At 53.2% G+C, this 17326-nt stretch overlaps 1 protein-coding gene across 1 annotated transcript in view; it reads right to left on the bottom strand.

Moving 5' to 3' along the window:
* Nucleotides 1–3864: 3864 nt before the first annotated feature.
* ITIH5 (inter-alpha-trypsin inhibitor heavy chain 5) overlaps nt 3865–17326 on the bottom strand; it is a 78506-nt gene continuing 65044 nt past the window's right edge. The window contains exons 11-14 of the mRNA XM_045812924.2: nt 15911–15964; nt 13750–13866; nt 12211–12588; nt 3865–11165 (exon numbers count right to left, since the gene is read on the bottom strand). Coding sequence (XP_045668880.2) covers nt 10864–11165; nt 12211–12588; nt 13750–13866; nt 15911–15964 — 851 coding nt within the window. The 3' untranslated portion in view covers nt 3865–10863. The remainder of the gene's footprint in view (nt 11166–12210; nt 12589–13749; nt 13867–15910; nt 15965–17326) is intronic.

The raw sequence follows: 17326 nt of genomic DNA, 5'->3' as shown, positions 1-17326 counted from the left end.
TATTCCCTTTTCTTTATCCATTTATCCATTGAAAGACTGGTAGGTTCTTTCTGTACCTTGGCTACTGTGAGTAATATGAGCCTGGGGGTGCGGGTATCAACTCGTTTCCTTCCGACGCCTACCCGGAAGCGGGGTGCTGGGTCACCTGGTAGGTCTGTCTTTGACCATGTTTTCAAGGCAAAACTCAGGGACTTTAAGTGCATTCACACCGCTGTGTGTGGAAGCTGAGGTTTTGAGAGTAGACCTACAAATCCAGATTCCCCCAAGAGAGGTCACCCCAATATCCAGGCCTAGAAAGGGAAACGTGGGGTGTTGTTGCTCTCCTGAAAGCTGGGGGGGGGCTTCTCATCAGCTAGTCCGGGAGACTTTGGCAAGGGACGGTTTGCCAAGAGGGGCCCCCATCCCCAGCTCTCCTCACCGCCAGAGTCTGATCCAAGTGCTGGTGCCCTGGGGCTTTCTTGCTGCCCACTCCCTCCCTCCCTCCTCCTCCACCCCTGCCCTGGCCCCAGGCAGCGCCCCTCCTAGCTGAGCACCTGCCCCCCCTGCAGACCCATTATGTCACCAGACCAGCAGTTCATTGGCCTGACCTGAACAAACTCCTGCCTGCCCCTCTGGAAATGCAGAGAGCCCCCTCCCTGGGCTTCCCAGCCCATCTCCCCGCACCCCTCCCAGCGGCCCTGCACTCTCCGTGGGGCGCTAGAGTTTCCAGGCGGGTGTGGGGAAAGTGCCTCCGGGTTTATCAGAGTTCATCTGACTGTCTAACAGCAGGCGCCGGGCTGCCAGCATCCCTGCGACTAGAATTTCAACCATTTTCTCTGCTTAACACCTTGCTGCCCCCTCCACCCCCCACCCCACATAATAAGCTCCATTCTTTTCCAGCCAGCCAGCAGCAAGGGCAGCCCGGGACCTCCCGCGTGGGGACAGAGGCCTCCCTGAGCCTGCCGGATAGTCTCCCCTTTCTGCCAGCACATTCAGCTGTAATCCTAGCAGGCCAGGTAGAGGGGCGCCAGGGCCGAGCTGCCCAGAGCCCAGCCCCGCCACGGTGCCCTGGGCTCATCGGCGGGTCGCTGGCTCTCGGCTTCCACCGTGACCCTGGAAGCGAGGAAGAATAGGCTTGCCTCTCGCTGACCTTGCAGGGAGGTCTGGTTGCTGCTTTGGTCTCGCTGCGGAGGAAGGAGAGGGATCGAAGTGAGGGAGACAAACCAGAAACAGGGCCAAGCATTGTCCCGAGAATTAGGCTCTGTTCCCTCACAGGACGGGCAGTTGGGTGACCCAGGGGAGTGAGGGTCATTCGAGGACCCGGACCAGATGAATTTGGCTTTAATCATCGCACAGGGCACTTAGCTTGGACTGTAGTGGGGCGGCCGCCTGAATATGGCAGGGAATGATGAGGACAGCTTTTAGTCACCGTGGCCAGCTTTTTTTTTTTTTTTTTTTTTTTTTGAGACAGAGCTCGTAGTTTAGCTCTTGTATTTTGTCAGGTGCTCACGAGCGTCGGCGACTAAGGCGACATCAAGCACAGGACGTTAGGACCTGGTCGGCTTATCCCACACGTGCCGACGCGGTGGCTTGTGCGGTGATGTCACAGGCGTTTGCTTTCTACGGTAACAGGTGCAGATCCACCAGCCCTGGGGTCCGCGTTCCCACGGTGACCGCACGCTGCCACCTTCTGACGGCCTTTACACCACTTCTTGGTGTCGGTGTGTTTGCTTTTATGTTATAAAAAGCAGCAAGGAACATCCTGAGCGCGTAACTTCGCAACCCTATGTGAGCTTCTGAAATACACAAAAGTCAACTGTAAAATGCCGGGTGGTGCGATGCGTGGAGACCCTTTGGGTCCCCGATGGGGCCAAGATGCTCATCTCCTCCCCGTCCCTCCCCCTCTGCGCCAAGCAGCTGGGGGGCCCGGTGTGGACGTGAGCCAGCAGACCCCACAGCGGGGATGGGGCCCAGAGTCCTTCACGGGTCTCAGGTGGGGATGAGGCACCCCAGACAGAGGGAGGGCGAGGAAGTAGGCTCAGGGGACACATGGGGGACCGCCCTGCATGGCCCACTCCAGCAGAACCCAGCCAAACCACAGAAATCTGTCATCAGTTCCAGACCGGGCAGGCTGTCCCTCTGGTTCGCGGCCCTCCTCCCCACGCGATGGTGGATGATGTCCCAACGAGGTTGGGTGACAAAGGAGACCTTCTCCAGGTCCTTTACCTCTGGCCGTGGATTCCCCGCAGCACCTTCCCGCCCTCCTGCGTCCTTGCCTGTGGCCCCAGAGCCAAGTCTGTTGGGCCCCTTCCTTCCTCCCGGCCCACGCAGAGCTCTGCGGGACTCGCCCGTCCCCTCCTCAGGAACTAGGCCATGTCACCCGTGCCCCTCAGCGGCTGTCTGCGGGATGCCCGCGGCTCATGAATCACAACGGCACCGCTTTGTCTGCGCCTCTCCGAGGAGGGCGAGTGACATGCTGAAGCCGCTGAGTGTGCACGCGAGTTCTGCGGCTCCCGATTCTGTGTAGGTGATGGTTGCAGCTTGGGACCCCCTTCCCCTGCTGCTCCCCGCACCCGAGCTCCCCAGCCGCTTCCATGTCCCTCCAGCCCACAGTGGTCCGCCCCAGCCGCTGCCCAAGTGCTTTCTAAGGAAAAGGGGGAAGACGTGCGTGGAGCAAGCCTGGGGCCTCCAGCCCAGCACGTCCCCTGCCCACCTGGCGCCTGGACCAGAGGCAGAAAGCAGCCCAGCCTTCCTACCGCGGACACCCGCTTCAGAGGGAACCGGCGATGCTGGCCTCACCGCCTGGGGCTGCCCTGCGCCGTCCTCTCCTCTGTCCTTGCCCTGGGATGCACAGCTGAGCCCCGAGGGCGGGTGCTGGACGCGGGCCCCAGCCATCCACCGGAGTGGCAGCAGAAGCCGCCTTGGTGCCTTCTGGAGCATCCCAGGGTCACCAGATGAGCAAAGGCACTGTGGCCACACCGGCCTATGCTCAATGAGCGCCTCAGCGACGAGGCCGAGGCATTCCAAGTCCCTGAAATTTTCATTCTTCTACACAACTTCTTTTCCTTTAGTGTTTTTATTAAGAATAAATAAGTTCTGGGGGGCGCTTGGGGGGCGCAGTCGGTTAAGCGTCTGACTCTTGGTTTCAGCTCAGGTCGTGATCTCAGGGTCATGAGCTTGAGCCCCGTGTGACATCGGGCTCCCCACTCGGCGTGGAGTCTGCTTCAGACACTTTCTCCCTCTCCCTCAGCCCCTTCCCTGCTCGTGCTCTCTCTCTTTCTAAAATAAATAAATCTTAAAAAAAAAAAAAGAATAAGTTCTGGGGGACACTTGGGTGGTGCACTTGGTTAAGCATCCAACACTTGATTTCAACTCAGGTCCTGATCCCAGGGTCCTGGGATAGAGCCCTGCCTCGTGTTGGGCTCCTGGCTCAGCAGGGAGTCTGCTTCTCCCTCTCCCTCTGCCCCACCCCCTACTCAGGGCCATGCTTGTGCTCGCTCTCTCTCTCTAAAATAGATGGATAAATCTTTAAAGAAAAAAAAGGAATACATAAATTCTTACATAAAATACTCCTAGTTTTCCCCTCCCAGCTTCCCCAGTCCTGTAAGACTAGACCCAATGCTGGTGCCCCCTCCCTGACAAGCCGAAAACAGGCCCTTCCTTTTCAAACCTGCATACATTTTATCTGAACCTTTGTGTGGGCACACGTCTGTCTTTTACAGCTAACTCCATGAAATGTTGTTATTTCCAGGGATGCCCTCTATCCCCTCCACATAGCTAGTGCCCACTAAATATTGGTTAAATGAAAGAATAGGTGAATGTGTTAGCTTTGAAACATTTTGTCTTCCGGGAAGGTTGCATGAACAATTAAAGATGTTACGGTCCATCAGTAATACACACAGTTTTATATTTTCATAGCGAGTTCTCAGAGTGCTCGATTTTAGCCTTCTAGGCAGGCTGAAAAGGTAGAAGAGGTTGAAAAAATAAAGAGTTGCCTCCAGATTGCAGAGGAGAACTTTCAGTTTCTAGAATATTCTTGGGCTCCAGCCTTCTTCAAAAGCAAATACACTTTGCTTCTGAGCTGAGCCTTTAGACTTTGAACTGTTTCCACTTTCCCCGTGGAAAGGTCTGTTTTTTCCACAGCATCCATGTGAACGTGCAGACTAGAAGCTGGCTTTCAGCACTCTATGACATTTATAGAGCTGGAAGATTCTAGCAATGTGAGGCAGACTTCTAGGCGGAAATTTAACAGGATAAAACAGGCACGTATAACACACATACATTCATTCTGCCCAAACATCGGGACTATTGTCTGTTCTACACTGCCCTTATACACTTCAAATAACATTTATTTTTAAAGAGCATACGAAAATGTATTTATAATGAATTTGGTACTGGTAGTGCAATGAAATTATTTAATTGACATATCAATAAACTTTGCACGTGGGATTTTCATCTTATATAACCAGAAATTTCCAGTGAGGAATCAGGACATTGGGCCTTCTCTTACATAAACACAGCTGTTGTTTTGAGAAAATAATATGATTATCAGAGAATTTTCAGGAAGACTGCTGTGTCAATAAAAATTAATTTTAAATTGGACTCCTATAAATGTATCACACACACACACACACACCCTGAACTTTAGTTGCAACAATCTAAATAGAAAGAACGATTGCTGACTTCTACGTTTCTTCCCAGATCCCAAATACTTACAATAAAAACATAGACACTTTGAAGACAGAAAGTTTGCTTCTATTCCTGAGTTTGAGCTCATGCCAGAAAAACAAGTGTCCCCAGACGAGCAGTCAAGCCCATTAATCTATTTGCAGGGACCATCTAAGCAGAGCCAGATGGGGAAGCACGAAGTGAAGGAGATCCCTAAGGAAGAGCACAGAGAGGACCGAGGGGGAACCTGAGGGTAAGTCCATAGGTTGGTGGGAGGAAAGAAATTCGGCAAAAGAGACTAAGAAAAAAAAATTTTTTTTAATCACACAAAAGAAGCAAAGCGATCCAGAATTCCGAAGAGAGGAAGAGGTCACGCAATAGAGGCTGAAGACCCTAAGGGCTGGATGCGGGCGTCAGGAAAGGCAGCCTGATGTCTGAGATGCACTGGCATGAATGTGGTGAGGACAGAAGCTGAATCTGAATCTAAGAGGTTAAAACAAACAGAACAGAGAGAGGTTTCGAATGCCAACCACTGGAACAAGCCTGACGCGGACACGGAAGAGAAAAGACGGAAGCTCAAAGGAACCGGGCTGGGGACGACAGACTCCGAGCAGAGGGGCCTTCCAGAGTGGTGTTTGGAACCAAGAGGGCAGAACCTGGTGGGAAACAGGAGTCTGGAGATTCTAGAAAGAAAGAAAACCACTGAATCCCCTGCCCAGGGAACGCGAGAATGGAGGTGGCTGGTGATGCTTGGAAGGAAGGGGTGTGAAGACAGAGCCACTTTGATTCCAGCCCAAGCAAAGGAGGGAACTCCTTCCACAGTATCCTCTGGAAGCAGGAGCAGTGACGGGGAAGCTGTGGGGTGAGATGGTCCAGAAAGCTGGAGCGGAACAGAGAGGCTGTTGAGGGCAGGTGTGTCTCGGACAAGAGGGACCCGAGTTTGCTCAATGCCCCGGGAGCCCTGGGATCGGGATGGGCCGTGGGGAGCGGTGACTTTCCCTGGGCGGCCTCCGCAGCCGGGAGCGCAGGGCCAGGGACAGAACTGGCCCCCGAATCAGAATCCATCCGGAAAGGGGAAAGAGTGAGAAAGCTGCTGCCATTTGGAAGACGCTCCCAGCCGCCTAGCATTAGAGAACGTGCGGGTCTGTGGTTGCCTCTGCACATACTCTTTCTGCTGGTGGTGCAAGGCTCTCCGTGTCTGAACTGGCTTCCCAACCACCTTCCCGCCCTCACAGCTGTGCTTCCGCGCAGCCCACGGCCAAGTTCCCGCACAGCATTTCTGGCGCTCTGTTTCCATCTTTGCATCCATTCTACCTCCTGCTCGAAACTGTCACCTCCTTGGAGGCATGGGCTTTGTTTTCCTCTGACTCCCTGGGTCTGGAACACTGGATCTCAAAATCCACTGGAGTCATCAGATGAATCATTTTGCACTGATTACTTGGAAGTCCAGGAAGTATCTTCATTGGCTGGCAGCAGATAAAGATCCTGGGGTCTCAGTGCAGCCCCTTCGTGTTACAGATGAAGAAGCCAAAGCCCAGAGGGGCTGACTTGACGCCCCGCTGGTTTTCTCTTTCACGTGGCCTTCCAGTGCTTTTGCTCATGCTCCATCCCTGTGCTGGCTCTGACTGGGGGATGCTCCGTTCAGAGTTTAACAGAGCTCGGTGGGGATCTCCACGAGCCCCGGCAGGACCGCTCAGCACCGGAGAGGCAAGGCCACAATCACGGGCTAGAAAGCCTGCTTGAGGAGGGAAGACACTCTAGACGCAAATGGAAGAAGGGGCAGCAAGATGGTGGCGGTCAGGGTGTGCAAATGAGGGACCTGATAAGGAGGTGGCAGAAGTTCTGGGCTGTGGGAGTCCCAGAAGCTAAGGGACAGAGAGGCTTAAGGTGGTTCTTCTGTGTTCGACAGTCACGTAAATCAGGTCAGGAATGGCTATGGTTCATGTGCTGTTCTGTAGCTTGTGTCGTCCTAACGTTATTCTTCCGAGGTCACTCGCTCCTCCGTTTACATACATTTGCACGTCATTCAGGAATTTCTATAAGCAAGCGGTACAGTTGGAATCATCCAGCCTTATTCTCTGCAGGCCTAACTCCATTTCCCCTCAAAACAGAAACATACCGACCTGCTGTTTATCTTTAGACATCAATCTCTTTGTTTAAAAAAAAAAAAAAAAGGCTCTTGAATGTGACCTATCTCATACCCTACTTATTAAACGGCCTAAAATAAATATTTAAAGTTACTTCTAAGTCTTTGCTTAGCTATGTTACTTTATTTGCTGTTTATTTTAGCTGGACCACGTTCTCAGGGTTCCAGGAGCCCTTCCGGTTGAATAACAGCACTGCACTGTATGCATTCTGGGTAGCTTAACCAAGGGGCCAGAACTCGTATTTTGGACCCAGTGCCTTCGTCAGCTCAGGCTGCTATTCCAAGAACACCATAGATCAGGCGACTTAACGCACGTTTCTTGCTCACAGCGCTGGAGGCTGGAAGTCTGGGATCGGGGAGCCTGAAGATTTGGTGTCCAGTGAGAACCTTCCTCCTCGTTCCCAGACGGCGACTTCTTGCTGTCCTCGCACGGGGGAGAGCAGAGGGATGCTCTCTCCTGCGCCTCCTCCTGGAAGGACACTCATCCCACCAGGGGCCCCACCCTCAGGACCTTGTCGCCTTCCAAAGGCCCCGCCTCCAAATACCATCCCCCTGGGGGTTTAGGCTGCAGCCTAGGAATTTTGGGAGGACGCAAACGTTCATTCCATTCGGTTTAGCCCAGAGATACGTGTAAAGACGTGAATCCACCGATGAGGGTACGGGATTCAATGAAAGACTTCCTGGCAGGCCTGAGAGTCGAGGAGGGGTTCTACCCGGCTCCCATCACCCTGCAGCGGGCATGATGGAGAGTCACTGCATGGCCACCGTTCTGGTCCCCCTCCCTCTGGCTGGCAGTGGTAAATCCTCGAAAAGTCAGGAAGAAGATGGTAAAGCAACCAGGGTGGGTGGGCGGAGAACATCCCGTCCATTTTATTTGGGGAATGTGACGCCTTGAATTAAGAAGTCCTTAGAGAGGACCCCCGGTCAGATGTTTCTCTTTTTTTCAGATAAGGGAGGGGATAGGGACCCAGGAAGGGACCTGCTAAGACCCCAGTCGGTCAACTTAGCGGACATGCTTACACCACCTGTGGTGAGAACACAAGATTTGCCTCCTCTGACTGCAACACAGGGGTCAGTCTCCCTCAACCGCTCACTTAGCACCCGCCCCCCCCCCATACACAGGTGCTCAAGGGAGAGAAATGATGACCCACGTGGTGAAATCGCGGTAAAGCTAGCAAAATGAATTCTGGAAGTTCAACCTGGGCCTGTTCTAGCGCCTTTCACTTAATGGGGGAAAAAATCACTCAACTGGACTCTGCCTCAGTTTCCCCACCGTAGAAGGGAATTCCTCCTTTCCTCTGCATTTACTTATAAGCAGTTTTTAATTTATTTTTTAAATTTATTTTTTTACAGAGAGAGAGAATGTGTGCACAAGTGGGGGGAAGAGCAGAGGGAGAGGGAGAGAATCTCAAGCAGACACCACACGGAGTGTGGAGCCCGACATGGGGCTTGATCCTACGACCCCGAGATCACGACCTGAGCCGAAGTCGAGAGTCGGATGCTCAACTGACTGAGCCACCCAGGTGCCCTGCATTTATCCTTTAAAAAAGCTTGCTATCCACAACATACATGACCAACAGAAAATACTGTGTTTTCCAATCAAATTACAAGGTCCTAAGTATAACATGGCTGTGGAGATTTTTGGAGATATCACAGTCTTAGGTTAAAATAGATCATTTAATGGTAAAAAACTTACACAATAAAAAGACACAGACCACGAAGAGGAGGAAAAAGAAAAGTGGGATTTGTCTAAAGTAAAAACATTAAAATAAAAGCTCAACTTTGATACTCAAAAAACATTTTTTCCCCCAGAGGAGGACAATGAGGGGTACCTCGCTGGAATATTCTTCTCTGCTCTAAGAAAGCAGCAGTAACTGGTAATGTGCAATAACAGCCCTCCCTGTGGTCTTTCTTTTCCCTTTCTTTCTTTCCTTCCTTCCTTCCTTCCTTCCTTCCTTCCTTCCTTCCTTCCTTCCTTCCTTCCTTCTTTTTTCTTTTAGTAAACTCCATGCTCAACATGGGGCTCGAACTCACAACCCCGAGACCAAGCGTCGCCGCTCTATCTACCGACTGAGCCGGCCGGACGCCGTTCTCCCCGCAGCCCTAAGGCCTGTGCTGGACTGCGGATCACCTCTGCAGGCGACAGGCGGGCTGGGCCGCGAGGCTCGCGGGACATCTGCCCGGCTGGGGCCGAAGTTATGTCACAGGGAGGTCCCGGGGAGCCTGACAGGACTGGCCCGCCCCGGCGCACACTCCTCTGCTTCCTCTGAGCTCTGAAAAACGGGCGCTTCTGCGGCCGTCTGGGCTGCTATCTTCGCACCGCTGGCCTGAAAACGGGCAGCCAAGTCTGGGAAGATGGGAGTCCGAAAACCCAGAGCTGGGCAGGCACGGCCTGGCGGGGGCACAAAGTGGGGAGAGACCGGGTCTCTGAGACAGAACTGCAAACGCCCCCCTCCCCACAACCTCCTGAGGCTGCCTGGTCCAACAGGAACATGTGGATGTCATTTTGCTGCTCAAACGGTCCCACGGGAGGGCAAATATGATAAACAATTTTCTTAGCTCTGATTTCTCTCCAAGGGCTAAGCATGCCTGCACAGCTCATGAAAGCCTGCTCTGGAGTCACTCCCGACTGGAAGAGACCTCCTGTGAAGCCAGCCCAAAAGCTTTTGTTTAATTCAGCCTCACGTTGGAATATTCCATTTCTCTGACCCCGATCTTTCTTCCTCTGCCCTGCGGCTCAAGGGGCGTCTGCGTCCACGTGCGTCCTGACTGTGCCCCTCACCCAGTGAGGACCGGGCTCTGCTGGACCTCGGTGGCCCCGAGAAGACCAAACAGGGCAAAAGCAAGGACTGGGGAGGAGGGCAGGGAAGCCTCGCTTCCCCTGGAGAGGGTGACGGGCTGAGCACAGGGGGTCCGCTATGAGAAGGGTGGTGCTCCCTGACCTCCGCAGCCCCGGCCACCGGTTTTAACCTTTCCTCATGGGAGCAGAGGGCTTGTCCAAGTGCTGGAACCAAAGTGCCCCCCTCACGCCGATGCGCTGGCTTCGCCTGTCGGAGGTGTGGAAGGCTTCTCAGCTGTGTGAGCGCACCCGCCTTCTGCTGACAGCGTGCGGGCCGACGCCTGGGAGGGGGCTGAGGACGCACTCCGTGCCGGCTCTACCTCCCGTCCCCGCGCTGCGAGCGCCTCACCTGTCACCTCCCCGAGGACCGCCAGTCGGTAAGGCCGGAATTATGACAACGGGAGGACGGTGCCAAGTCAAAGGTGGGCCAACTCTCCAACCGAGACAGGCCAGTCAAAAACAGGCACGTGGGGTAGCCCCGTGTATTAGCTTTACTGGAATAAATAGGAGAATACCCATGAGCACAGTCGAGGGGTTTACAAAGCCCATTAGACATCGGTATCTGGAACGCAGATTTTCTATTTTCAACCAGTTTTTTTTTTTTTTTAAATGAAAACTCACTTTCAAGGGCAAGAGATCACAGCGGAAGAAAATCCTCTCCTAAGACAAGACTTAATTGGTTACAATGATCAAATCTACGAGCTATTTGCCTGACCCGTGGCCGGGGCCCAAGGAGCGGTCCCCCTGAGGCAGAGGCTGGCCTCACATCTGGAGAAGACAGTAGTTCTAAGAGGAGAGAGTCCTAAGCATTAGCATAAGGCGAAAAGCAAAGTGCCCAAACGCGGCCGTTTCCACAGAGAAAGGGAGCTTAGTGGCAATGTTCCCTCATCAGCTACCTATGACAGGCTACGAGACAGACAAGCCGGTTGGCACGAGACACAGACTTCTTGCTTTTAAGTATGACCTTTCCCCCTTGGGGCCACCATCTTTCTCTATTGGACGGAGGGAGGGGGAGGCAGGAGGAGGGAGTAGAAGGAAATAACATTTCCGCTTCCGAGTCCTGACTCTTCCCTTCACTCAAGCAGACACCGGGCCTACACGCCACCAGGGGAAGGTCACGGGTGGCAGCCAACTGCCAAGACATGAGGCACGCACAAGCGACAGGAAGCGCACGTCGGGGTCCCCGAAGACCACTTCCCTGTCACGCACTTGAGCGTTCAGGCCGCTGGCGTCAGAGTCCCCTGGAGCGTCCCGGGCCAAATGACGTCTCTGAGTCAAAAGGATGGGCTGCCAGGTAATCTTTGTACTCCCCGTCGATCAGTTTGGCTGCGTTGTTCCTGGCAAACCAGCAGTCCACCTGCTCCTCCCCGTTGTAGATTTTCCGCTGTTTCCAGACCACCGGGACTTGGTGTCCTTTCACCTTTAGGACAGTCTTGGACTGCTCACCTGCCTTTGGGAGCAGAGGGTGAGTAGGGTCCTTGCTGAGCCCAGCAGGCTCCTCTGTGAGTTTGGCGTCCTGGTTCAGGAACTGACCTGGGAGGACACAAAAAAGCATCGGGTCTAAGTCAAGTGCAGGCAATCCTGGGTTGAAAGATCTCTTGTCAGTTTAGGCCACTGGTGACCAGCCAGTGCACGGTGTTACCCAGAGGCAGGGGGATGGATGCTGTCAGAGGAGGGGCTTTAACTGACTGCAGTCCTAGGCTGGACTCTCCCAGAGGACTCACGCCTGTCCCGTGTCAGGGACAAACGCGTGTTTGCAGGGTGCGGACAGGGCAGTCCTAGGTTGGGTTGCAGTGGCTTCCTCTTCTGGAAGCCCCAGAAGCTGCTGGGGTGCTACCACCGGAAAGCCGTCTAACGACTCGTCTAGACAGATAACCACTGTCTTCTCGTGAGCTGGGAGAGCAGGACAAGCCAGACAAATAGGGAAGGAGGCCTGGCGTCTCCCCTCGCCTCCAGGCCACCGTTGCCCTCCTAGACTATGCATTTGGTGTGTATGGCTGAGGGGTGGAAAGCAGTCGCTTCAGCCCGTTCCTGATTCGCCTCACCAGAATTCTATAGGTCAAGTGAGGGCACTGCTAAGGCCGCACGAATGCCGGCCTGTGTCTGGGCGAGGCACTCATGCTTGGCAGTCGAGCAGGACAGAAACACGTCCAGTTCAAGTGCCAGGAAATCCTGCTTTCTAAACTGGGCCCTGGCAGCAGCTCACCCTTTCCTTGTGGGTCAGGAGCCCACGTGGGCCTGCACGTCGAAAGCCACTGGAGAGGATTGCCTGCAGCTCAGGGCAGGGTGGGGTACTCACGCCCGGGGCTGGGCTGCGGATGCCCCTGTATTGGCATCTTCTTGCCCAGAGTCAGGAGCCAGACCTTGAGAAGATGACTCCCAAAGTCTGTGCTTACTTTCCCAGAAGGCCAGCGAGAATTAGTGTATGCAGCCCCTTCCCTTTCCAGAAAGTCACCAGGGGGCAAGGCATGCACTTCCATGACTGCATTTCTCAATCAAGCCGAACACCCCGGCAACATCAGCCTCGCTTCCAGAAACTGGATGCTGTGCTCCGAACGGTGTGAGAGCGGCTGCCTACCTAACAGTCCGTGGCAGTTGCCGGAGAGGCCTTCGCTGTGGGAGATGTAGAAGCCCAGGTGGTCTCGCTGGTAGGGGGCTGGCCTTTTGTACAGGTGAACGAGGATGACGAAGGCAATGGTGCTCTGGATGGTGACGGTGACGTTGGCATTGGCGGACACAGACACCTCCAGCCCCCGACTCCCCACCACCGTGCTCTGGTTGCAGGGGAGGACCAGCCTGTCCCCACCGTCCAAGATGACTCTGCTGGGTGTGATCTCCAGATAGGACCTCTCAGGCTTGTTGACGAGGATGGTGATGGTGCGGAAGTACGTGCGCTGCTTCTTGTGGCCGCCTGGGGGAGCCGGGGCCCCAATCAGCTCCCCGTTCACCGTCACTCCTGCAGGGCAGCGTGGAAGAGGACAGCGGTTAGGCACCACCCCACCTTCACGCTCCAGGCATCTAATACAGCTTCCTTCCTCCTCTGGCCTCACGGCCGTAACTCTAGCACCATGAAGTCTGACTCGCGGGTAGGGGCCATCATTCCTGCTGAATGAGTGAGGGCACGCGTGCGTGGAGGTGGGAGAGAAGCCGTCCCCATGCTGTCAATATGCTGGAGCAGGGGAAGCCAGACGTAGGCTTGCCTTCCCTGGGGCAACGGGAAGGGGGGAAGGAGAGATCCCAGCATGAGCAGAGGCCACGTGCTGCAGCCTCGAGGCTCCAGGCATCTCTGGCTCTTTCCGTGCTGATCACACAAACCCCAGGAACAGGCCCTAGGAAGGTGGATGCCTCCAGGAAGGGGTACAGTGAGGCCCCCATCTCCCTGCCGAGCCTGAGTTAGGGCAAGCTGTGATTTAGCTCAAAGGCTAGGAAGCCTTGCAAGAGAACAAGGTGGGAAAGGAGCCCCGGGATCACACATGAGGTAATTACATCACGCGTGTCACCTGGCCGTGGGAGGCTGGTCATCTAGCCTTCAAGAAATGCACCCTCTCGGAACCGAGAACTGCCACGTGGCCATCCCTCAGGCACGGTTACCTGCGTGTGGCTCGAGAGCTCCTTCACCCAGCCCCTCACAGACTGAAGATCGGAGCCCTGCTCACCTCCGTGTTCAGTGCACACAGAGCTGGGGGCTTAACACCCGCCTCGCGGAGGAAGCGAGAGAGATGGCTTCAGGACTCAGCCTTCCCACGTTAGCTTGGGAATGGACAGGCATGGTAGCAGATCCTCAATCTCTATAGACCTGTGCCTTTATAAAATGGCGTCCTGTCCATTACTGAGTTCGGTCTTCACAACAGCCCGGGGAGGCTGGCAGAGCAAGTGCCACTGTCTCCAGGTTACAAGGGAGATGCGTGCCCAGGCTAAAATCAGAGCAGGGCTTCCAACGTCTGTCTTCTTGACTCCAAGCCCCACGCACAGTGGACAGTCGACTGCCTTTAATGAGGCACCAACAATCCTCAGGGAGTGTCTGTGAGGTGCCCCCTTATCTACGTGGACGTCCGTCTCAAGATCAGAGGGGGCAGTCCCACCTACCTTACCCTTGCCCAGACGTCACAGAACGTACCAGAGTCCGCGTGATCCGAGACCAGCCTCAGGATGTCCCCCGGCTGCCCATCAATGTTGAAGCAGACGGTGAGCTTGTTCAGGGGGAAATCCACGACAAAATGGGGATCTCCATCCACTGCCAGACCGGGAAGAACCAGGAGAGAGCAAGAGAGACAAGACATTTACCGGGTGCCTTCCGTGTGGACATTCCCCTTTCTCCTGGCTCATGCGTTAGTTTAACCTGTCACCGATCCCCGACGTCGGAGCGAGGGAGGCGCCTGGGGGTGAAGGGACACACCAGTGTTACGCGGTCAGTGTGTGAGGTGCGTCTGTGAACTTGGGTCCCCTACGTCCAGACGTGATGCTCCTTCCACCACACTTCAGTCACAGGAAATCATTTTCCTGTCTCCTCTGACCACCCAAGGGAAGAGACGTGGGTGTGAACCCTCGCTTTCCTGTGACCGGAGCACCACAGCACTGGAGACATGGCACCAGATGTCCACAGTCCTGCGTGACAGTGGCCAGCTGAGGGCGGTGACCACGTGGGGTACAGAGTCACTGGGGGTTAGGAAGGACAGTCAGCAATGGCCACGGAAATCCTGCCTCTGGGGCACGTGGACTTAAATGCTCTCAAAGTTTTGTCCGCAGATAAGACCACAGAGGTTGGGGGCACCTGGTGGCTCCGTCGGTTAAGCGTCTGCCTTTGGCTCAGGTCATGATCCTGGGATGCTGGAATCCAGCCCCACATTGGGCTCCCTACTCAGTGGGGAATCTCCTTCTCCCTCTCCCTCTGCTGTTCCCCCTGCTTGTGCTCTCTCTCCCTCTTTCAAATAAACAAACTCTTAAAAAAAAAAAAGAGGCCACAGTGTTGTTGGCCCCTGTTGCTTGCGCGTTCTCCTCACTCTTGCCTCTGGTCAACCTGAGCAGCCTCGCCTCTTATTGTACAGACGAAATAATTCCTGACCATCTACGTCAATTCTCTCCCCTCACAAGACTGGAGAGTTCGTTTCTTTCTAATTTTCATGCCAAACACAAGGTGTTTCTGAATGTCTCTCTACATTACGTGCACACATGCACATACACGCACTTGGATATGGTCAGTCTTTTCAAGTTGCAAGCAAATTAATGTCCTCACTGTAACTGCTAAAACAAAACAAAACAAAACAAAAAAACAACCACTTTCTGTCCCCAGCATGACTCAGAAAGGCCCAGGAAAGACTCTGGGTGATCTCACCGTGATGGGCTGCCAGTACCCTATGACATATAAAGAAATACGAGGTACTGGTCTTTTGTAGATGAGGAAAAAATAAATAAAAGACACCCATAGGAGACAAAGGTCCTGGTCCATATTTCTGGTGCTCTTTAGGTATGAATAGAACTATGTGACTGGTCTTCGAGAGTTTCTTGTGCTCATACCGCATCATTTTTACTCAAATCATCCAAATCCTTTTACCAGGGAAGATATTGCTTGTTTCAAAAAGGAGAGATGTCTGAAAGTCATTACCCCACGTGGCATCCAAGAGGAAAGTTTCTCGCATTCCACAAAGTGTGGATGTGTGTGTTCAAAAGAGCTGTACTCTCCCCATCGGAGACCACGTGCGTGTTGTCTGCACGGCTAATCTCTAGAACGTTCCTGGCACGTCGAACGCATCAGCAAGGCAAAAACAGACTTACAAAGGAAGACGTGTACATTTCAGGACTAAAACCCTGCCCTTGTGCTGCTGGTCCATCTGGATGCTTATCATAATCCCAGGAAGCCGGCCAAAGGAAATTTTATGGTATTTTTATTTGTCTTTCCCTTCTAAAGCCAAAGATTAAAATAATAGTGATAATAATAAACTCTGCACATCACAGATATTCGTACCACCGGGAGCTGGAAGCACGTGCATGTCATGTCTCTGAAACAAGTAATGTTTAAACTGAGCCATGATGCAAATGGGCCTCTGCTGTCCGTCTGTCCTGCTATCAGGCCTGCCAGGCTCCTTGGGGCGAGAGCCATGGTGTTTACGGCCACCCTGGTTCTCCGAACCGCCTCCCGCTGCTGCCTTTTGCTGAACGACTATGGGTCCTCGTGCCTCGTTCCAGGAGCTGGTATTTTAACTGGTGTCAGGGAACTCCGGGCCGTCTACCTGGAAACATCTCAGGCCTCAAGTCACACACAACCACATTCTTTTCTTTACCTGAGGTTTTGGAGACTTTAATTCTTGGGCTGTATGGTTTCTTGAGAGCAGGTCCTAGAAAGAAGAGAACCCCCATTGTTATTAAGGAGGATGAGGTGAGAGGCACAGACAAGAGGTTTGGGGTGAGTAAAAATATAGCTTTCAAATGCATTTGTGGTCATTTAAAAACATCACCTGTCTTAAAGGAGCTTGGCCTCCCAACACACACGTGAAGGCATATCATGTGAAGACTTAGTTACTTTACTCTTTTATAAATTAGATCGTATTCTTCCTAAGATTTCTGCATGTATAATAGGGGAAAACATTCTATTGTACCTATAGTTATGGAGTGGGGGGAGGGGAGAGTTGTTTAATGGGTACGGAGTTTCAGGTTTGCAAGATGAAAAAAGTTCTGGAGACCTGTGAAGATACCTCACACTACCGAGCTATACACTTAAAAATGGTTAAGATGGTAAATTTTATGTTATTTTTTTACAATTTAAAAAATACAAAAATGCAAAAAAAAAGACAGTTACAATCCAGATATAGTTACAATCCGCACCTCTCAATAAATGTCTAGTTCTACACCCCTTGACACAGAGGGATCTAACATTTGCAGAACGCTGGTTTTGTACCAAAGATGTGACACATCTAATCCTTGCAGTGGCCCTTCAGGGAAATCGTTAGTATCTGCACTTTATAGGCCAGGGAATGGAAGCCCAGAGAGGTTCAGACACCTGCCCCAAGCCACACAGTGGAAACAGCTGTGTCTGGATCCTACCCTTTCGCTCTACCTCGCCCAGGTGCGTCTCAGACTTTAGATCTTGAGGAATAACTGAGACAGCATTTGCAGGCTCTGAGCTCCTGTCCGTTCCCTCTCTTTTAGGAGATGTGAACTTGGCAGGAATTTAATAAACATGTTACATGTAAAAAAGATGCTGTTTCCCACAAGCTGTTATAACTGAGATTATAATGCTCTGCTTTGGGGGAACTATTTTCCTCTCCTTTTCCTCTGCTTGTCGCTACTGATTTCCCCCAACAAAATGGCATGAACCTGGAAATGACCGTTTCTGCTTAGAGTCCAGTGATAAGCATGTAAAGGATGAATTCTCCCGAGAATCCCCAAGTCCGTTCCTCACATGTTGTCAGGACGATAAAAACCAGGCAGCGGCAGGAAGGTTTTCGCGCCTTCCACAAAGCAGGTGTGCGTGGGAAGGAGGTCGGGTGCCCCCCCTTGGGCGCAGCGTGTTTCCTGTGGGCTCATCTCTAGATGCCCACGGCTTCGGGCCCCTGCCGTCCAGCAGGTAAAGCAGCATGGCTCTGAGGTGCTCACAGAGGCAGGACAACGCTTAAACACGAGTACCATTCGTTTGTTCATCCTGGTGCCTCCAACATTGCCCCCTGCGGGGTGGGCACCCGATACCGATGATTTATCGC

This window comes from Ursus americanus, chromosome 31 (genome assembly GCF_024610735.1).
Source record: "Ursus americanus isolate L20-20 chromosome 31, mUrsAme1.1.p, whole genome shotgun sequence".
Classification (NCBI taxonomy): Eukaryota; Metazoa; Chordata; class Mammalia; order Carnivora; family Ursidae; genus Ursus; species Ursus americanus.
This window is presented reverse-complemented; position numbering and strand designations above follow the sequence as displayed.